This window comes from Centropristis striata, chromosome 18 (genome assembly GCF_030273125.1).
Source record: "Centropristis striata isolate RG_2023a ecotype Rhode Island chromosome 18, C.striata_1.0, whole genome shotgun sequence".
In the NCBI taxonomy this organism is placed as follows: domain Eukaryota; kingdom Metazoa; phylum Chordata; class Actinopteri; order Perciformes; family Serranidae; genus Centropristis; species Centropristis striata.
The window spans coordinates 193,455-216,146 of NC_081534.1; the positions used below are offsets into that span (position 1 = coordinate 193,455).

At 38.6% G+C, this 22,692-nt stretch overlaps 2 protein-coding genes across 3 annotated transcripts; one reads left to right on the top strand and one right to left on the bottom strand.

Moving 5' to 3' along the window:
• Nucleotides 1-230: 230 nt before the first annotated feature.
• ginm1 (glycoprotein integral membrane 1) lies at nucleotides 231-10,007 on the bottom strand. Of its 2 annotated transcripts, none has more exons than XM_059356357.1 (8): nucleotides 9,855-10,007; nucleotides 9,663-9,731; nucleotides 9,447-9,546; nucleotides 6,700-6,851; nucleotides 5,295-5,454; nucleotides 4,981-5,210; nucleotides 3,337-3,500; nucleotides 231-2,623 (listed from the first exon to the last, which is right to left on the bottom strand). In XM_059356357.1, exons 1-8 carry the CDS (start codon nucleotides 9,939-9,941, stop codon nucleotides 2,509-2,511), a joined length of 1,077 nt encoding a protein of 358 aa, XP_059212340.1. In that variant the 5' UTR covers nucleotides 9,942-10,007; the 3' UTR covers nucleotides 231-2,508. The 2 variants fall into 2 exon arrangements, with proteins under 2 accessions (XP_059212340.1, XP_059212339.1); XM_059356356.1 differs by having other exon boundaries at nucleotides 6,700-6,854.
• ppil4 (peptidylprolyl isomerase (cyclophilin)-like 4) lies at nucleotides 9,853-22,255 on the top strand. Its single transcript, XM_059356355.1, has 13 exons — nucleotides 9,853-10,137; nucleotides 10,390-10,457; nucleotides 10,911-10,975; nucleotides 11,116-11,233; nucleotides 11,857-11,999; nucleotides 13,124-13,220; nucleotides 13,612-13,728; nucleotides 13,805-13,929; nucleotides 14,735-14,801; nucleotides 17,624-17,735; nucleotides 18,902-18,998; nucleotides 19,652-19,784; nucleotides 21,831-22,255. Exons 1-13 carry the CDS (start codon nucleotides 10,029-10,031, stop codon nucleotides 22,041-22,043), a joined length of 1,464 nt encoding a protein of 487 aa, XP_059212338.1. The 5' UTR covers nucleotides 9,853-10,028; the 3' UTR covers nucleotides 22,044-22,255.
• Nucleotides 22,256-22,692: the final 437 nt, after the last annotated feature.

The following is a 22,692-nucleotide window of genomic DNA, read 5'->3' on the forward strand; positions in this document are numbered from 1 at the left end:
AAATCAAGGAGTTCATTTTTAATTACAACTGCAGTTAGACTTTGTAGGGCAGTATGGAGAGAGAGAAGTTCACTGGATTAGAGACTGTTATTATTTATATAAATATTGAGTCTTCCTGCTCAGCCACCACATAATAATAATAATAATAATAATAATAATAATAATAATAATTCACATATCTGGAACAATGCATGAGAGTTCACAGTGTGTTAATGATGACAGGACAGAGATGATGGTCATAAGGAGAAAGCTTTTAATCAGCAAGATTTTAGACCCAAGTACACAGTCCAGCTGTAATTCATACAATTTATGCACACAAATGTCTCGAAATAGTAACACATGGGTCTACCGCCATTTTAACAAGGTGCAGATCAAAAATATATTTTAGTTTTATCTTCAGCAACATTTTTTAATTCTTGCCTGACACCGTTTAGTGTCTACAGAACGTTGTTGAGTTAATCAATTTGTAATTTGAGGCTGAACCAAACAAAGGTTGACATGTTTTTGTCATCATGCAGAGTCCTAGTTTATGAGTTTTAATGAGTTTTAATGTTAACTTGCTGGTAGAACAGCAGACTGCATTCACTAGCTAGACTACACATGCACCTGTTGCTCTGTACATCATGCATCCTGCAGACAAACTGAACCACAACAACCTCAGCAGTCCTGAGGTACACAAGCCCATGTTGTTTTTAAAAAGCATGACAAGTACATTTTAAAATCACACAAAACCATGTGGAACACTTGCTGAGTTTTAGATGATTCAAACCCACATTGATGACCAATAACCAGCCTGGTGTCCTGCTTGGTCCCTCAAACAGCAATGAGAGTTTATCATCAGTCATTCTCGCCCTAAAACAGCCATTCACTACAAAAAAACTAAACATACATGCAGGGTCAAGTCCAGTTTTCACTCCAGAGTTTAAATGTACTAACAATATTTTACATACTGGATCATTGGATGTGTGGCCTTTTCTTTGTTCACTCTACATTTAACATCAGTCCAGTCTTAGAGTGCATAGACAATCTGAACATCTCTTACATTCTCCATTATTAGCAACAAGGAACCACACAGAATCAGTCAAAGAAAATAAATTAGATATAACCCCCCCATTCTGATATAGTCCCCAAATAGTCACTGAGGCACTGTGAAGAAAGACAATCAATAACAAGCCTCAGTAGTGGAGAACAGGCCTTAAAGGGACACGTGTCTTCAGTAGTGACATTCAGAGTTAAGAGCTGTGGAGGATAATGTGCAGACAATAATCTGAATCTTTTTCCTTTTAAATTAAAAACGGACCTTTCTTTATCAGTGGCAACATATTGAAATATGATATCTGTGAGTTTTCTTTATCTTTGTCTTGACTTAAAGGATGACAGACAGGAGACAAGGCCTGCCTCATATTACATAAATATGTTGAATTAACACAATATAGTGCATCTGCTGCCTTCATTCTCTTCACGTGTTCAGCAGTGGGTATAATGTTGGAGAAAGTGTGACCTATACAGAAGTGCTACATGTCCAAAGTCTTTTCAGTGAACAAAAGAGTGGAAATCATTAGATGCAGCCCCTTAAATGTTCAGTTTGTTCCTATTCATTAGTTCTACCTGCAGTCCTTCTATCTGCTCTGAGGATCTTTAATGTTTCCTTTCTGGTCCAGAAGTGGATCAAAGGATCGAGCACAGAGTTACTGGAGTCTCTGCTGGCTCGTAACCCTTCCCGCCTTTTATTTTCACATATTAAACAAGCAGAATAATCTGCTTATTGATTTACATTTTGAAACAATATAACTAGGACAGATTGGGAAAAAATAAGCCACGTTGATGCAGCATGAGTAAACTCTTCTTCTTGTAATCAGTAATTTATTATTTTAAAAGTCCAGTAACATTTGTGACTTGATAAAGTGGTTTTCCCTTCATTCTATGAGCCCAATCACAGGAGCAGAGACTTTCTGACTGCAGGTTAACAGAGTCTATATAGTCTATATAGAGTCTATATAGTCTTTATAGAGTCTATATAGTCTTTATAGAGTCTATATAGTCTATATAGAGTCTATATAGTCTATATAGAGTCTATATAGTCTTTATAGAGTCTATATAGTCTATATAGAGTCTATATAGTCTTTATAGAGTCTATATAGTCTTTATAGAGTCTATATAGTCTTTATAGAGTCTATATAGTCTTTATAGAGTCTATATAGTCTTTATAGAGTCTATATAGTCTATATAGAGTCTATATAGTCTTTATCTGGAGCTCTTCACTATGAATCACTCATTTCTCCTCCAGTCCACCATGTGACTCCATCTAGTGACACCAAGGAACTGTGTTCAGTCACTTTAATGGTTTTAAACCACCTATTTGTGCTTAAAGGTTAAATTGAAGTCAAAACAAAATGAAATGGTTCACAAATCTGAATATAATCTTGTGACAAAACCAGGCCATGCTGAAAAGGTTCAAGAACAAATAAGAACAAACTGAAATAAAGGAGCTGCTCAGTCGCTCCTCCTTCAAGGCTTCTTCTCCTCTTCTTCATCTTCTTCTGCCTCGATCTCAACATTCTCCAGCAGAGTGTGCTTCTCATCCTCCGGCAGCAGACTGACGGGGTTTAGGTGGAAAATGTGCCTGTAAAAAAAAGAAAAATAGGAAGAAATGTTTGTCATTTTGAAGATAAAGAGGTAAGTTATGGCCAGCTGGTGACTGATCACATGGTTAGTTAGTTAGTGCTTCGCCCGTATAATACATAGAATACATATAATACATATACATTACATGGGAACAATACAGTATTATTAGTGTTATATAAGTATTTAAGTTAATGTTCAGAACAACAGGAGACACATTTTAAGATCCTTTCACTTAAAGATTATTTATAATGTTTTATCTACTATTGTTGAGTCGGATGGGTGTCTTATTAAACGTTATTTTGTTTTGGAAGGTTATATTGCTAATAGGAATGGTGATTATTATTATTATTATTATTATTTGGAAAGGTGGGAAAGGTTTATTAAAGTGGAAGCATTTAACTTAACCCTTTATTATTATTATTATTATTATTATTATTATTTTCTCTTAGGTAATCAAGTTTACTGATATACTGTAGGTGGTAATTATGTTTGATGTTTGTTTGTGTCTAGGTTAGTTTTAATGTTATTTAATGTGTTAAAGTTCTTATTTATCATTGTTGTTTTATTTATTTATTTAATTATTTAGGTTGTTTTTTGTGATTTTTTTGTTGTTGTTGTTGTTCTTTTCTTTTTTTTTTTTTACTGTGTTTGTCCATTGGTGATTTATGTTGTGTTTTGTTTAAATGAATAATAATTTAAATAAAAACTCACTTGTGTTCACAGGTTGGGAAGAACATGTCCAGGATCTTAACGATGACGGCGGATCCAACGACGCCGATCACCACGACCCACATGACCAGGAAGAAGAGCGGCAGAGACTCGGAGCTGAAGCGCCGCAGACGCTCCCGCACCTCCTCCACCCACTGACACATGGCCTAGGACACAGGAGACATGAGGACATGAGGACATGAGGACACGAGGACACGAGGACACAGGAGACATGAGGACATGAGGACACCAGGAGACACGAGGACATGAGGACACCAGGAGACATGAGGACATGAGGACACCAGGAGACATGAGGACATGAGGACACCAGGAGACATGAGGACATGAGGACACAGGAGACATGAGGACACCAGGACACCAGGAGACATGAGGACATGAGGACACCAGGAGACATGAGGACATGAGGACACCAGGAGACATGAGGACATGAGGACATGAGGACACCAGGACACGAGGACATGAGGACACCAGGACACCAGGAGACATGAGGACATGAGGACATGAGGACACCAGGACACGAGGACATGAGGACACCAGGAGACATGAGGACACCAGGACATGAGGACATGAGGACATGAGGACACCAGGAGACATGAGGACATGAGGACACAGGAGACACGAGGACATGAGGACATGGAGACACGGAGACATGAGGACATGAGGACACGAGGACACCAGGACACGGAAACATGAGGACACGAGGACATGGAGACATGAGGACACGGAGACATGAGGACACGAGGACATGGAGACATGAGGACACAGGAGACACCAGGACATGAGGACATGAGGACATGGAGACACGGAGACATGAGGACACGAGGACACCAGGACACGGAGACATGAGGACACGAGGACATGGAGACATGAGGACACGGAGACATGAGGACACGGAGACATGAGGACACGAGGACATGGAGACATGAGGACACGGAGACATGAGGACACCAGGAGACACGAGGACATGAGGACATGAGGACACCAGGATAATTATTCAAATAATTGCATTAAAAAAGGTGAATTTATATCCGAGTGTCCGAATACAATACTCATTTTCAAAAGTATTGATCCAACAACTTATTAAGCAGCTAAACCATACAACCTCAAAATATTGTTCTAGTTGTTATTGTTTATTGTATTTATTTATTTTTTGCATTACCTCAGACCTGAAGCTTGTTATCATAGTTGCAGTTTCTTTTTGCACAACTGTTTTTATTATAAAATATACCTGTGGTTCTGTTCATTTTTACATGTTGCATTTTTCTTGTTAATAAAAAGATTTCTGTTAAATTTTGGGGTCTTTGTTTTTATCCTGGTGGTATCGAAAATGGTATCGAGTATCAAATATTTTCCTGAGGATCGGTATCGAGTTGAAAATGTTAGTATGGTGACAACCCTAACTTAAAGTATAATCTAAGTGTATCTAGCAACATGCACTTGTTTCTCATGACGCGTTTAAGGTCTGTGTGTGATGTAAATATGTAACTGTATTTTGTGTTTGCTGCCTCTTGGCTCCCTTGAAGAAGAGCTTCTTAATCTGAAAGGAATGTTTCCTGGTTAAATAAAGGTTAAATAATAAAACAGCTATTATTAGAGAGCACATTGTGTGAGTAGCATCAGACTCACAGAGTAAGACGATATGAATTCTTTGGGCGGTGTTTCCATCTGGATCTGATCCGGCTGGCTCGGCCCGATGGCTTCAAACTCGTCATCGTATCTGACGTCGTACAGCAGGTCGGGGTCCATACGCAGCGGGGTCTCCGGGAGCTTCCCGGGGGCCGCGATCTCCTCCTGGGTGGTCTCGGTCTGCTTCAGGGGGGACTGGCTGGTGGTCTGGGACATCAGCTGCTCCTCATCTGGTTTAAAGTTCAGAGTTCACACTAAGCTGGACCGCTATCTGTAATAATGAGGAGGATCAGAAAACACTGATGTTTTCATACCTTTTCTAGGGTTGGGTGGATCTGTGACCACCACATCGTTCTCCCTGGGAACCCTGAAGATCTCGCTGTGTCCGATGGGGTAGATGTTGGTGAACTGAGCCAGTTTCTGGAAATCTGGGCTCATCAGTATTTTTACCTCACACATGTCAGGCTGCTGGACCTAAAGAACACAAACCAAAAGGTGAAATCACTTCCAAACAGTACACTGCAAACAAGGTGTTTAGTCTAAAAACCAGATAAAAACAGTAAATCTGAGGGAAATGATGGACAGATAATTTACCTTGACAAGATTTATTAAATTAAAATCTAGAAATAAGCATGTTGAATGCTTAAAATAAGAAATTAACTCTTAAAACAAGATAAATTATCTAACACTTCTAAATCTAAAGTTTTTTTTTATCTTGGTAAGAAACAAATAATTTGAAGTGTACTATTCCAAACCATGTTTCACACAGGGTGTTATTTATTTAGTCATTTCTGAGGAGATTTGATATTGTTGGTGAGGTTGTAAGTTTGGAAGTAAAAGATATAAAGGATATAACCCTGATTCCAAAAAAGTTGTTCAAACTGTAATTAAAACAGAATGTGATAACGTTCTCATCCTTTGTTACATATATTCAACTGAAGCACTGTACAGAGACAATACAGTTGAAACCAGAAGTTTACATATATATATATATATATATATATAAAAAGACACATAAGCTTTTATTCTCACTGTCTGACAGGAAATCAATCACTTTTCCTGTTTTAGGTCCGTTAGGATTACCAAAATTATTATTAGAACAGATGAATGTGGAACCTTCAGCATCTGGAAATATCACCCAAGGATGAACCAGACTTGTGCAAGTCCACAATTCTCTTCCTGATATCTTGGTTGATTTCTTTTGACTTTCCCATGATGTCACACAAAGAAGCAGTGTGTTTCAGGTGAGCCATAAAATGCATCCACAGGTGTGTCTCTAATTAACTCTAATGTTGTCAATAAACCTATCAGAAGCTTCCAAAGACATGACAGCATCATCTGGGCTTTCCCAAATTGTTTCAAGGCATAATAATGTTAGTGTATGTAAACTTCTGACTTTGAAGAAAGTAATAAAAAATTGTCTAAAACAATCCTTCTCTCATTATTCTGGCATTTAGCAAATAGAATTAATTTTGGTAATCCTAACGGACCTAAAACAGGAAAAGTGATTCTCTGATTTCATGTCAGACAGTGAGAAAAAAAGCATATATTATATATATATATATTTATACAGTGTATGTAAACTTCTGGTTTCAACTGTTTACGTTATGATCAAACTGGACACTTGAGTTTTTTTGTAAATATACACAATTCTGAGTTTGATACATTCTGTTTTTATTTATGTTTTACAAGTTGTTGTCAGGTTCCAGAGATATTTACCTGTTTGCCCTCCATCTCTATGACCTCACTGAACACCTGCAGCGCCACCACCTCCTCCGAGTCGCTGTACAGCCGGTTCTGGCTCACCATGACCCGGGTCACCGTGGACACCAGGTCCCCAGACTCAAACTCACTGCTGCCATTGATGCTGTCTACTGGAAGAATGGAAGTCATGGTCAATGCTGATGACATTTCTCACTTTGTGATTTCAAGCATGTGACTTCAGTTCCTACACTGATGAATCAGCCAAACAGCATGGCTTTGACAATAATTATTTTGATTGGGAATTAAGTAATTTATGATCCAAATTTTTTTCAATGTTTGTAAATTTCATATAATTGTAAATTAAATCCATTTAACAGTTTGAAGACATGTCTTACATGTGATGGGCACTTCATTCGTTTGCTGATAGTAGGAGCAGGGCTGCTATATATATATATAGTTATATATGTAGTTAGTTATAGTTATATATATATATATATATAGTTTAGATAGAAATACAGATAAATAGATAAAGATATGTAGGGCCGAATAACCAAAATATGCCCAACTGAAAAATACACATATTTGAGAGCTCAGAGGTGTTTCGGGGAGCCGCAGAAACCTATTATTGAATATAGAGCTGCAACAATTATTCGAATAATCGAACAATAATCGATTATTAAATTAATCGTCAACTACTTTGATAATCGAATAATTGGTTTGAGCAGTTTTTTCAAAGACAATAAGTGCAAATTCTCTGATTTCAGCTTCTTCAATGTGAATATTTCTGGTTTCTTTGTTCCTTTATGACAATAAACTGAATATCTCTTTGGTTTGTGGACAAAACAAGAGATTTGAGGACGTCATCTTGTGGTTTGGAAACACTCATTGATATTTTTCAACATTTTATTGACCAAACAACTAATCGATTAATCGTTTAAATAATCGAGATTAATTGATAATAAAAATAATCTTTAGTTGCAGCTAGGGTTGTCAAAAGTATTGATACTCAAAAAAGTATCGATACTGAAATTTTGTATCCGGATACGATACTCATTTTCAAAAGTATCGATCCAAAAGTCGACCTGCAACCAAACAGCAACACACACAGCCGAAAATATTGTTCTAATTGTTATTGTTTATTGAATTTATTTATTTTTTGCACTACCTCAGACCTGAAGCTTGTTATCATAGTTGCTGTTTTTACATGTTGCATTTTTCTTGTTAATAAAAATATTTCTGTTAAATTTTGGGGTCTGTTATATTCTGAAGAGTTAGCTTTTTCAAAACCAACATGGCTCAATTCAAACATTTGTTTCAATCCTTGTGGTATCGGAGATGGTATCCAGTATCGAATATTTTCCTGACTATCGGTATCGAGTTGAACATTTTAGTATGGTGACAACCCTAAATGAATAAAGTATTGAATGTCTTTGCAAACATTTTAAAGACAATCTAACAATATGATGTGGAGAGAAGAAGGCAAACCAGCTAATTCAGTAACAAGAATAGTTCATTTCTAACATGTGTTTTGTGTTATGGATGAGATTAGCTCTTTCTTCTGGTTTGTGTTGTGGTTCAGTACTTGATTGTTGATAATGATGAGGAAGACTAATGGGAGGAAGACTAATGATGAGGAAGACTACTGGGAGGAAGACTAATGATGAGGAAGACTAATGGGAGGAAGACTCATGGGAGGAAGACTACTGGGAGGAAGACTAATGATGAGGAAGACTACTGGGAGGAAGACTAATGGGAGGAAGACTAATGGGAGGAAGACTAATGGGAGGAAGACTACTGGGAGGAAGACTACTGGGAGGAAGACTACTGGGAGGAAGACTAATGGGAGGAAGACTAATGGGAGGAAGACTACTGGGAGGAAGACTAATGATGAGGAAGACTACTGGGAGGAAGACTAATGATGAGGAAGACTACTGGGAGGAAGACTAATGGGAGGAAGACTACTGGGAGGAAGACTAATGATGAGGAAGACTACTGGGAGGAAGACTACTGGGAGGAAGACTAATGGGAGGAAGACTAATGATGAGGAAGACTAATGGGAGGAAGACTAATGATGAGGAAGACTAATGATGACGAAGACTAATGATGAGGAAGACTAATGGGAGGAAGACTAATGATGAGGAAGACTAATGATGAGGAAGACTAATGATGAGGAAGACTAATGGGAGGAAGACTAATGATGAGGAAGACTAATGGGAGGAAGACTAATGATGAGGAAGACTAATGGGAGGAAGACTACTGGGAGGAAGACTAATGATGAGGAAGACTAATGATGAGGAAGACTAATGGGAGGAAGACTAATGGGAGGAAGACTAATGATGAGGAAGACTAATGGGAGGAAGACTAATGATGAGGAAGACTAATGGGAGGAAGACTAATGGGAGGAAGACTACTGGGAGGAAGACTACTGGGAGGAAGACTAATGATGAGGAAGACTAATGGGAGGAAGACTAATGATGAGGAAGACTAATGGGAGGAAGACTACTGGGAGGATAACTAATGGGAGGAAGACTAATGGGAGGAAGACTACTGGGAGGAAGACTACTGGGAGGAAGACTACTGGGAGGAAGACTAATGATGAGGAAGACTAATGATGAGGAAGACTAATGGGAGGAAGACTAATGGGAGGAAGACTACTGGGAGGAAGACTACTGGGAGGAAGACTACTGGGAGGAAGACTAATGATGAGGAAGACTACTGGGAGGAAGACTACTGGGAGGAAGACTACTGGGAGGAAGACTCACAGAGCAGAGCCTGGCAGGTGAACCTGGTGACCCCTGACAGCTCTACTGGGACGTCATTGACCAGCACCTGCTCTTCTCCCACTGAGATGTTGAGGTTGATCTAAAGAAGAATAATCACATGTTAAGGATGGGCTGGTCTCTGTTCCTTCAGTCTGTCATAATAATAATAATAATAATAATAATAATAATAATAATAATAATATAATGTTCCAGTACCTGCAGGTTGTTGGAGTCCTGTAGCTGAGTGTCCACAGTCCCTGCTGTCACGTTAATCAGGATGTTTTCCTGTCAATCATTAAAAACACACATGAAGTAAACAACAGTCAGCTGCTGCTGAAGCTGGACGATCACTGTTATCCTCAAGCTAATGCTAAGCTAACATCAACATCACCAGGTTAGACATGTTACCGTGTTGAGTTGCCTTGGAGACGTCTCTGAGCTCGTTGCTGAGGCAACCAGGAGATAAATCACAGCGACTAGACCCGACAACTCCATGTTCTGTTCAATGAACTTGACAGCAAGAAAACAGTTAGCTTAACAAAACATTCAACATAACACATATCAACTGCGCATGCGCGGGGAATGTCCAAACCCTCTTCTCGCGAGATCAGGACCATCAGCATGGCGGTGCTCCTTGAAACGACGCTGGGAGATATTGTTATTGATTTGTTTACAGAAGAAAGGCCTAAAAGTAAGAAAATAAAGATCTTTGTTTGTATCTAAAGCTCTCCCCGTCAGCTGGACGAGTCCCGAGTCCAACATGAGCTGCTGAGGCTCAATAAGCGGCTGCTAGCTAGGATGTTAGCTTGTTTGTTTCCTATTCATTGTAACAGGCAGTTAACATTAAAACCAATACACACTCAGTTAGTTTACTAAAATCATATGTTTGTGTTGTTATGTGTTTGACTGGTTGTAGTGACCTTTGTTGTCTTTTCTTCTGCAGCTTGTCTGAACTTTGTGAAACTATGCAAGATAAAGTACTACAACTACTGCCTCATCCACAACGTGCAGGTAAACACTTTGTTTCTGTTGTTTCTGGCCTTGTTTAGCTCGGTATTTTTAACATGTTTGTGTTATGATTGTCATAATTATGCACCTTATGCAGTGGCACTTATGCATACAACTTTCGTTGTATAGTTGCCTATATAATGACAATAAACTCTATTTGATCTGATCTGATCTGATCTGATTTTATTTTGATTCAGTGTGCCATGCTAAACCCGCCAGACTTGGCCTGAGGAGGGCGATATAGTCTCACAGAACAGACAGAATGTCCACCTAATTATAAATGGAGATAAATCAAAATCAATCCAAATCAAATCGAAATTACTTTATTTATCCCGAGGGGAAATTCAGTTAGTCTGGTAGAATCTCTGATAGAATGAGACAGCCTGATGTCTGCAGGAGAGAATAATAATAATAATAATAATAATAATAATAATAATAATAATTTGTCTCCTTCAGAGAGACTTTATTGTGCAGACTGGAGACCCCAGCGGGACGGGGCGTGGTGGAGAATCCATCTACAGGTCAGTCATCGTCATTATTCATTTAATTTATTATTATTATTATTATTATTATTATTATTATTATTATCATCTTCATCACTGCTGCTGACTTCTTTTTCACCCTGCAAGTTGAACACTCACACATTTAGTCTTGTGATTAGTAAACTCTACGGGGACCAGGCGCGCTTCTTTGATGCGGAGAAAACGCCGCGCATCAAACACCGGAAGAAGGGAACGGTGTCCATGGTGAACAACGGGAACGAGCAGCACGGCTCTCAGGTGACTCACCTGTACAGACAAGAAGCAGCAGAAAATACTCGATTGATGGTTTCACTTGATGTTAAAAATACCTTTTTATTACATTTATTGTAGAAATCAACTGAAAACATCAATTTTTTTTACCCATAAGAACCTATGGTGACACCATGTACCAAACACTTTAAATCTTCTAGAATCTCCCATATTCAGCTCTATGCTTCACATTAACTCATTAAATCCCTAAGAGACACATACTCAACACCTGGTGAGGTGGTCATGTGACTGAGACAGGAAGTGACTTCTGGCTGTGACTGGAAACAGAAATATGAAAAAGTAGATCATTTCAAAAAACTTATTTTTTGTTACTAGGCTCAGTTTAAACCCATTATGTCCCATTATGCGCAGCTAAAACCTTTGGGAAGCGCTGCCTGGACTATCGAGCCATGGACTCTTTATCTGACCTTAGATTTGCTACTTTAGGTGTGATAGATGTGATAAACTGTACAGTTTTTTGCTTTCTTTGAACCGAAAATGTAATCTAATATACATATATATATATATAATATATATTATATATATACAGAGCACATGTTCCCTGCAGGATATGTTCCACAATGACAGTTATCTGTTGTTCTTGTCTCCAGTTCCTCATTACCACAGCGGAGAACCTGGACTATCTGAATGGAGTCCATACGGTGTTTGGAGAAGTGACAGAAGGTCTGGACGTCTTGGCCAAAATCAATGAGACGTTTGTGGACAAGGACTTTGTCCCGTTTCAGGACATCAGGTGAACTAATGCTGCAACAGTCTCAGTTTGGTCCACAGCTGGTTTAGAGCTTATTAGGTACATAAGAATCTGTTTGTTTTCATGTATTTACAACAGACAGACGGACAAAGTCCTCCTGCTGGGGACGAGAGATCATTTTGATTAACTATTTTCAAAAGAAATTCTCTGAACACTTTTGTATTATGCTGTAGGAATAAAACACTTTACCAGAAGGCAACAGCCCTTATTTAGCACCAAGGTTATAATAGTTTAGGATTTTTCATTAGTTTTAGTTTTAATTTCTTTGTGATTTTTTTATTTTCAAATTCAGTTAGTTTTAGTTTGTTTTTAGAGTGAGTTTGCTATTTTTAATTAGTTTTTATTTTTTGTAAAATTCTCACTTCAGTTTAGTTTTTATTAGTTTCAGTGTTAGTTTTATTTTTTTGTAATGGGGTATTTGTTGGGTGCAAGGTTAAAAAAAGTCACAATAAATGTTTCCTTTATTTCCTTTGTCTGATCCATCTCAGCCCCAATAAGTTTATTAAGTCATAAAACCAGATAGATGAAATAGATTTCATATCAACCAAAAAGGGTTACGGATGAAAAAAGGTGACAAAGACCAAAACGAAGGACATTTTCACTATAATTTCAGTTAGTTTTAGTTAGTTTTGTAACCACACAATACAGTTTCAGTTATTGTTTTTTTCAACTCATTTTTATTTTTATTTCAGTTAACAAAACTGTTTTTTCAATTCTAGTTTTCATTTTTTTGTTAGTTATCGTTAGCTATAATAACCTTGCAGGGCAGCTGTAAAGCTGAAACACTCTTGTCCTGTGAAGATGAAGATAAGAAGATAAGAGGTTCTTCCTCATCGTCATCCTCAACAATCAGCCGCTCTTATCTCCAACACAACTCTCTCTGTCTGACCTCTTAAACAGCATTACAACAGTAGAGAACAGCGTAGTTTCCCGTTGTGAACTTTATTTCCACATTGTGCTGAAACCTTCATACTGTGTATTCAGCATGAACTAGATGGTGACCCTCGTATGTGATGAATCAGAATACACAAACCGTTTATTGTCATATTCCATGTATTTATTATTTATAATGTGTTCTAGTCATGAGATGAGTCATTGTCCTGCAGGATAAACCACACCGTGATCCTGGAGGACCCCTTCGATGACCCTCCTGACCTGCCGGTGCCCGACCGCTCGCCGGAGCCGACCAGAGAGCAGCTGGATGTGAGTCTGACACTGTTGATTGAAGGCAAATTTGTGTTTCTTTAAGCAGAAAAGGTGTTTAGTTTAATTAATTAAACATAAATTCCATAAACGCCCAATATGTCACATCACAGATCTTTGACATTTAGGGGTAGTATTTTATTTTTTTTATTAATAAATGTGTTCTATGTGGTATATCTCCATAATGTTCCTTAGGATAAATAAATCTGGGTTCTTATGGGGGAAGATAACCTGAACATTGTTTTAGAACAAGTGAGCCATGATGCCAAGCAAACTTATTGAATAAGAATAAACATGAAAACAATCAGTCCAGTATGAACAAACTGCATAAAATAAAATTAACTAATAAAATAAAAAATATATCTCTGAATCCCTGCTGTTTCTGTTTCAGAGCGGCCGCATCGGAGCAGACGAGGTGATCGATGACACGGATGGAAAAGGAGCGGAGGAGCTGGAGGAGAGGCTGAAGGAGAAGGAAGCCAAGACTCAGGCCATCCTGCTGGAGATGGTGAGGAGATGAAATGATCAGCCGTTAACTGAGCTACCAAAGCTGCAGTGAGACTCTTCTGTCTTCTGTCCTGCAGGTGGGAGACCTCCCTGATGCAGACATGAGGCCTCCAGAGAACGTTCTGTTTGTGTGCAAACTGAACCCAGTGACCACCGACGAGGACCTGGAGATCATCTTCTCTCGCTTTGGGACCATCAAAAGGTGATGCTAACGAGCTACGATGCTAACGTCTGAGCTCTAGATCAGTGGTTCTCAACCTTTTAACACTGATGTACCCCCCATTAAATATTATTTTATATTAAATATACCCCCTAATATAACCAGGTCAAAGCATTTTTGGTTGGGGAAAAAAAGCCTTAAAAACAGAGCGCTGTGCCATCAGTGTCTGATTTATTAAACTTTGGAACTGATAAACACATACAAAATTCAGACATTTGAAAAAAAAAAACTATTTCAAACATTTTAAATGTTAATAATCCATGACTAAATTTATTGCAAATGTTTCTCATCACTAAAATGTAGTGATTCAAGCTAATGTAGTAAAAACAGTGAGCATATAACCATTTAAAACTATAACTGCTACGCTTAAACCACGACTCCATCTTTGAGTTTTCAGGTGATTGACAGGTGATGCCAGGTGATTGACAGGTGATGCCAGGTGATTGACAGGTGATGCCAGGTGTCATATGACAGGTTGGGTCGAACCATCCTGGTATGGGGGGACTCTGGGTTTTTAGGGGGATTAAATTGAATAGCCTGCTGAATATAAAATTAATTTTATGAACTTATACTTATATTTTCCTAAAATATTTATTAAATAATTATTTTTAAAGGATTTTTGCATGGATGCTACTTTTTAAATGTATATTTTAAAAACTCACGTACCCCCAGGGGGACGCGTACCCCCATTTGAGAACCACTGACCTAAACAAATGATAGTTTTTTAGTCTAAATGTTTAGTAATGATTTGTAAATGTGTAAATTGTGTCTCTGTGTCTGTATGTAGCTGTGAGATCATCAGAGACTGGAAAAGTGGAGATTCCCTCTGTTACGCCTTCATTGAGTTTGAAAAGGTGAGCATCTACTTAACGTACAATATCTAAACTAAAGTATGTTTGAATGTGTTTAAAGTTTAACCCCAAGTATTATTTTTTTAAGATTGCCAAAATACACCGTTTATCGTTGAAAAAATCTGTAGAAACAGGCATTATTGTTGGAATTTGAACTTTCTGACGGGCATAGGTTATGAAAGTTTCTGTTAGAAGAAGTTACCAAAACGAACCTTAGATGTGATATTTCTGTCAAAATCAATTTCTTCTACATGTCTCATTTAAAATGTTGCCAAAAATAAATCGTTTGGAATAACCAGATCTTGTCAAGAAAAATGTAATTCTGCTGATTCTGCCGAGATGGCAGTCACATGACAAATATTCACTACGAATCAAACAGAACTGTAGTCAGTTTACACAGACCAGAGAGGAGAGGACGGGAGAGGTTGCAAGTCAAATTTATTTCTATGGTTTACAGACAGCTGAGCCACCAAAGCTTCACATAACAGAGCATAAAGTGCAATAAAATACAGAATTGACAAAGGTGAAAGGAACAAAAACAAGAAACAAAACGAAAAGGGTTAAAAGACATTGCCTGCAAGGGTTGAAATAAATGAAAAGAAGAAGGGATAATTCTTTATTTTATTATTATTTATTATTCCCGAGCACTTGCCAGAGGAAAACTTTAGTTGAAGGCAAGAGAAAAGAGGCTTAAAAACATTTAGGGACTGCGCTGCATAGATGCAAGTCGAGGTTGTATAATTGTTAAGAGTTCAATATGTAAATAATTTATCTGGGAAATTTAACTTGTTTTTTTTCTTTTTTATGATTGTCATTACTGTGTTATTCTGCACAAAAGACATGTTTGAGTTGTTCCCACTTCTTATCATAACTTGTATATTATAGTGAAATAAAAGGCCACAGTGAATGTAAAAAGACGCCTTGAACTTCAGAGGGTTAAAGAAACCTTGGTTCCTGACAGTCAGATGACATTCTATCAATATAATATTAATTGCATTACTGTATGTTAAGTACAGACAAGGATTGGGAACTTGGTTAGCCTAGCTTAGCATAAGGATTATGAACACAGTGTTTCCCCTACCATTATATTAGGGGGGCGGCCTTTTTCATTTATTTAACAAACTAAATAAGTTTATGTTATTTATCCTATTTACACGACGGCATTTCATTTCTGTCTCTACTTGGTTGCACGTTTACAACTCTCGTCTGCTCTCTGTATTGCACGATGAATGCACACGAACACACATTTGAGTTTATGCACCAGGGTCTATGCACCAGGGTCTATGCACCAGGGTCTATGCACCAGGGTCTATGCACCAGGGTCTATGCACCGGGGTTTATGCACCAGGGTTTATGCACCATGGTCTATGCACCAGGGTCTATGCACCATGGTCTATGCACCAGGGTCTATGCACCAGGGTCTATGCACCAGGGTCTATGCACCAGGGTCTATGCACCAGGGTCTATGCACCAGGGTCTATGCACCAGGGTCTATGCACCAGGGTCTATGCACCAGGGTCTATGCACCAGGGTCTATGCACCAGGGTCTATGCACCATCTCTCTCTCGCTGAACTAAATAAAGTTAATCACAAAAAGCTAAACTGTGTCTAACGGTCTGAGTTACTTCCTGTCGCTAAACACATGCTGCTTTCAAAATAAGAGCACAGTGTGTTAACAGAATCCACCACAGAATTTACAAGATGACTGTCAAAATAAGATGCCTTAAATAAAACATACAAGAACCTTTATTCTCCTTTGCAATAATTAAATATGTAATGATTAAGATCAGTGTATATAATGGGATAGTGGCATTAAAATCTGCAAGAGGCCACTAAATTCAGGCTTTTTATGGAAAAAAAAAATTCAGGAAGGGCCAGGACCCCCTGGACCCCCTGGACCCCCCTAGCCAGCTAACAGCAGCACCATAACAAGTAGGATAACAAAGGTTCTATGTCAGGGGATCTGCTGACTAACTCTCTCCTCCCTGTAAGACGTAAACCTGGGGAAAACGTTTTTTTACGATAACCTTTACACAGTGATGTGTCGCCGTTGAGCAGTTTTGGTTCAGTATTTTGCTTATGAACATGTAGACTGGCGTAGATCAAACCACGACCTTTCAATCCTTGGCGACCACTAAACCCTCTGAGCCACAGCTGCCACTTAAAGGAAGTATAGTCGCCATGTCATGGTTCAATGGTCAGAGGGAAACCCCTCATTCAAATAACGGCACTTAGTCATGAATTCCACTGTTTGTTCCTGTTATGACATGTTAATAATCACATGATAGAGAAGTATAATTATAGAAAGGTGAAAGTGCTGTGAATATATGTATACTACCATTACCAAATATTTACCATCAACCTGCTACATTGTTGGCCTTCAGTCCTTCAAATGAGCCAAGAAAGCTGTAATTAGAAATATATATATATTTTATTTTATTTTTTTTTTAAATAATTTGTTTATTGTTATTTTCAAAATAATGTACAGCACAATATTGATATACTCAATGACAATATGAACATCAACATTTTCGATCCAGTGTGTAAATGTGGGAGGATGGGGAACTTTCCACTTCAGTAATATCAATAAAGAATATATCTATCAATAAAGGTCACAAACACAATACAGTCCGTTTGTGTTTTTGAAATTTAATTAAGATGTTCTGGAGAAAATGTTATTAATACATTTATTACCAAAAGCAGTTTTTAAAGAGTAATTTGATTTAAAAAAGATATAATTTGACATTTATTAAAGCCATTATTCTATTATGAGTTTCTACAGAACACGTACTTCTATTTCAGTTTTATGCTTTCTGTTTTCTCAGCAAGAAGACTGTGAGAAGGCTTACTTCAAGATGGACAACGTGCTCATCGATGACCGTCGCATCCATGTCGACTTCAGCCAGTCGGTGGCGAAGATCAAGTGGAAAGGCAAAGGTTTGTGCTGAAGCCTTCAGAGGTGTTAGGGTTAATATATATATATATATATATATATATATATATATATATATATTAATCTAGCTTCTATATCAGTGATTCACAAACCTTTTCAGCTGGGCCCCACTTTAGTAGATAAAAACATATCAAGGGCCCCCAGCCCAACGTTGTCTGTGATTAATACAGAACCACAACTTCAGTATGTGACATGTTATTAAAACATTTAAAGAGGAACAAGTCTCCTTTAGAGTGAACCATAACAAGTCACACGGGACTCGCTCCTCTATATCTTTAGACATGTTATAGTGTTGTCTGACAGTGGAAATGCTAAATGGTCCTGCACTTATATAGCGCTTTTCTAGTCGCTTTGCGACCACTCAAAGCTCTTTACACTACAGACTGACTCATTCACCCGTTCACCCACACATTCATCCTGGTGGCAGAGGCTGCCCTAAACGCTGCCACCTGCCACCATTGGGAATTCATTCACACACCGATGAACGCAGCATCAGGAGCAATCTGGGGTTCAGCATCTTGCTCAAGGATACTTCAACATGTAGCTGCCATGGTCGGGGATCGAACCACCAACCCTCCGACTGAGCCACAGCTGTTGCTTCATCTCTCATAGAACCATATGGCTAGCAGAAGGTCGTATTAATTCCTACGCTATTGTGTTTTTACACTGAGCAACTCTGTGAGTTGAGTTGAGCATTTAAAGGGACAGAAGCTGCTTTAGTTAAGCAACTGTTGTACATCAGTTTGTTTTCTGAAGGAATCAACGGGCTTGTCTTTGTGTCTTTGTGTCTTTGTGTTCAGGATGTGAAGTGTTCATACTGTCAGAAGCTAATATTTTGTATATAATGTATAATATTCTCCATTAGCCGTCGTTGTCCTGGTGAAGCCGAGGGCCAGACGTGCCTCATCACATTTTCTTGTCTTTGTTTTGATAGTTGTGACATTTGGTGTGGATTCATCTTCCTGGCAGTACTTACACAAACTTTTTCATAATTTGCGAGCTGGCAGTGAAGAAGAAAAATGCATCATTTATATTTAGCCTCACCACACGGGGCCCCCCCGTCATGGTCCGGGCCCCCCACTGTTCTATATATTCAGTATTATTGTAATGTGCTCCATTAGCAGAGATCAGAACCGTGTCTGTCTCCTAGGGGGGAAGTACACCAAAGATGACTTCAAAGCCTACGAGAAGGACGTGGAGAACCGATCCAAACTGGCTCTCAAGGATCAAGTCAAGCCCAAACAAGAGTATCCTGATGTAGGAACAGTAGTTCACTGTATATAACACATATTCTACATTAATTAGTTGCTTATTAGCATGCAAATAAGTAACATATTGTCTCTTAATGAGTCATTATTCAGTAGTTAATGTCTTATTCTGCATGGCCTTATTCTACAACCAGTAAGACATTAACTAAGAGTTTTCCCTCAATAACCTCAGAATTACTGCTTTTTAGTAGTAAGTAAGGAAGTTGTTTTATATGAGTTATGATCTAAATATGCTTTACTTTGTATGGACTTTATAAGTCTCTACATAGCGGTGAACAAAACCATGGAAACGGTTTATAGCCACCTCCTCCAGACCTTTTCCTCATCAATCATCCAAAAGGAGCCACCAGTCACATCAAAGGTCTATGTAGAGACTTACAACAACTTACTTACTACTAATAAGCAATAATTCTGAGGTTATTGAGGGAAAACTCTTAGTTAATGTCTTACTGGTTGTATAATAAGGCCATGCAGAATAAGGCATTAATAACTACTTAATTATGACAAATTAAGAGCCAATATGTTACTTATTTGCATGCTAATAAGCAGCTAATTAATGTAGAATATGTGTTCCCTGATATGAAGTGTTGTCTTTCTCTGCTCCCTGGATATTTCCATAACTTTCCTAAAAGTTCCAGGTATGACTTGCTGATTGAGGAGGAAGAGGAGGCAACGAGCCATCGGCACTCAGAGAAGAAACACAAGGAGAAACGGCACCATCATTACTCTGATGACGAGGAGAGCAGGAAGTCCAAAAAGCACAAAGTATGTCCAAGCCAACACAATAGTACTTATATATTATTATTATATTATATATATTATAATAATACTGTGTTATACAATGTTGACTTGTTGTGGTGTTCTCTTTAGTTATGATGCTACATTGCAGCAATGTTTCTGCTTTTGTTCATGTATTTATATTTCTGCTTTTACTACAGAGAATCTGATCTACAATTATACTTTTTCTCAGAAAATATTAAAATTTAACTTTTTTCACGTGTCCAGACCAAGGTTATAATGATTTGGATTTCTCTTTAGTTTTAGTTTTAATTTCGTTGTATCAGTTAACGAAAATGTTTTTTCAAATCTAGTTTTCGAAGTAGGGAGAATAAAAGAAATAAGGAAACCAAAAGAGTTAATGGTTACTGTGACAGTAACAAGGTTGTTTACACACACAGACACACCAGAGCTTCTTCCCAGAAGCAGGTTACTCATGAGTCTGATGAGTAACTACCTCAAACCTGGAACACTGATAGAAAGAGAACTGTTCTGGGAAACTCTGTAAACCTGAGCGGACCTGATCATTGCAACAGTTTCCTGCACGACACGTTCAGACCTGCACAAATTTCAGAATACAGCCAGGGCCAAAACAGTTTGTTGTACAGTGTCTGTGTTTATATGCAGACATTGCCCTATCCGTCTGTTAATGTTGACCTTTGAAATTTTAAGTTTCCTTGTTGGCACATGAGTCGAATCTGTTCCACAAGTGATAAAAGAAGGTGTGCTAGCAAGTCCACAGCAGGCTGGTTCTGATAGAAGTACTGTAACAAGGAATTAACCATTCAATTAAATAAATAAAACCTTGAGATGCCTTGTAACTTTAATTTAGACAAGTATTGGTATATCCTAACTCATAATGTAATATTGGATCATTCCAAGACATGATAACAAAAATCATGAAACAACTGGATGTAGATATATTGTTTACATCCTTTAGCTCTCTGTACCTGTCATGTTAACACATCATAATGCATAATGTATCATAATGCAAACCTGTGGTAAGCTGTAACGAACCAGCAGTGCTACATCAGAGTTTAGGCATCAACATAAGGGAGGCGGGTCTCACTCGCCGAAACGCCCCTAATCTGAATACGAGCCGTCCTAAGCTGGCTTTTGTCTGGACTTTTTTAGTCCCTGTAGTAGAGCAGGGTCTTTATTCTCCCCTGAAAACAGCCTGGTTACTGATTGGATAGATCGCTAAGCAGGATGTGATGTAGTACTCTACACGACAACAACAACACGCCATTTGTAAAAGCTGTTGAAGCAGTGCTCCCAACTTAGCCACTTTGTTGCTATATTTAGCATCTTTTCAGACCCCCTTAGTGACTATTTTTCAAAAAAGCGACTTTCAACAAATCCAGCGACTTTTTCTGGTGTTATTGGAGACTTTTGGAGACTCGTTCTTACTCTTGTTAACGAGCCGCGGGGCCGGAGGCTCTTCTTAACGAGCCGCGGGGCCGGTGGCTCTTCTTAACAAGCCGCGGGGCCGGAGGCTCTTCTTAACGAGCCGCGGGGCCGGTGGCTCTTCTTAACGAGCCGCGGGGCCGGTGGCTCTTCTTAACGAGCCGCGGGGCCGGAGGCTCTTCTTAACGAGCCGCGGGGCCGGAGGCTCTTCTTAACGAGCCGCGGGGCCGGTGGCTCCTTAAGAAGAGTAAGAACGAGTCGAAGTGGCACAGTCCTCCTGCAGCAGTCTCTCCCAGCTGCAGAGCCGGAGGGATGTTAACCCCTTAGTGTCCAATCTGCAAATTGCTAATAGGCTAACAGTTAGCTCTGTACAGTGTGTATGTGCTGCTGCTACAGGTGTTCACTTAGCGATCCCTGTAGGCCCCTGTGTAGAACCGCCACTGTTTGGCTGCCATGTTCTTTTATTTATTATTATTATTATTATTATTTTTCTTGTGACCTATGTGTCAATTTTGTAAACAGTATATAGTAACATAATGGAAATAAGTAAAGTACCTAAAATGTGTTCAGTGCTTGAGTTAATGTACTGGGTGACTCACACTATCACTTCCTGTCTGACATTTCCAGGACAGCGAGGACGGCCGGCGAGACAGAAAGACGGGACGTCAGCGATCTCGATCCCGCTCACGTTCCCGATCCAGACACCGGGAGCACAAACACAGCAAATCCCAGCTCAAACATGAGAAGGAGGGCCGAGATAAAGGCCACGGCCACAAGGAGCGCAGCCACAGCACCTCCTCCAAGAAGGCCAGCGAGAAGGAGCGCAGCAGGTACCGGTGAAGGAGCGCAGCAGGTACAGGTGAAGGTGATCTGAGGCAGCAGAGTGGAGCCACAGCATCAATGATCCTGATGTTCACAAGCTATCTAACTACTGGCTCACGTAATTAACACTGTACCTTCTGTTTTAGAAAACAAATTGAACGATAACAGCGTGTTGAAGAGCAAACTTTGTTTAAGAAATGCTTTTTTTATATCTATATTAAAAAAAATCCCCCAAACGCGAGTGTTGTCTTTTGATTTTTTTATAATTATTTATTTCCAGTGGTGAAAAGTATTTTTACATAAGTACATTTTTGAGGTATTTGTTAATGTAACTTTATATTTCTACTCCAAAAACATTTCAGAGGAAAATATTATACTTTTTACTGCACTGCATTCAGATTATTATTACAAAATATTATCAACAAATATATTATTATGGGTTAACCTCTTCTGCTGTACCTCTCTTTTTTTCTTTTCTTTTTTAAGTCAGGGGCAAGGTTATAATAGTTTTGGATTTTTTATTAGTTTTAGTTTTAATTTCGTTGTAATTTTTTGTTTTCAAATTCAGTTAGTTTTAATTCGTTTTTAGAGTGAGTTTGCTAGTTTTAATTAGATTTTTTTTGTTTTAGTTTAGTTTCTATTAGTTTTAGTTTGTTTTGTAATGGGG

Excerpts from the sequence above, each read along its gene's own strand:
- ppil4 (XM_059356355.1), top strand. The coding sequence starts at position 10,029 with ATGTCCAAACCCTCTTCTCGCGAGATCAGGACCATCAGCATGGCGGTG. Across the intron at positions 10,976-11,115 it reads GGTGGAGAATCCATCTACAG|TAAACTCTACGGGGACCAGG; the intron begins GTCAGTCATCGT and ends TCTTGTGATTAG. Across the intron at positions 12,000-13,123 it reads GTCCCGTTTCAGGACATCAG|GATAAACCACACCGTGATCC; the intron begins GTGAACTAATGC and ends ATTGTCCTGCAG.
- ginm1 (XM_059356356.1), bottom strand. The coding sequence starts at position 9,941 with ATGGAGTTGTCGGGTCTAGTCGCTGTGATTTATCTCCTGGTTGCCTCA. Across the intron at positions 9,732-9,854 it reads CTCCAAGGCAACTCAACACG|GAAAACATCCTGATTAACGT; the intron begins GTAACATGTCTA and ends AATGATTGACAG. Across the intron at positions 9,547-9,662 it reads AGGACTCCAACAACCTGCAG|ATCAACCTCAACATCTCAGT; the intron begins GTACTGGAACAT and ends ATTCTTCTTTAG.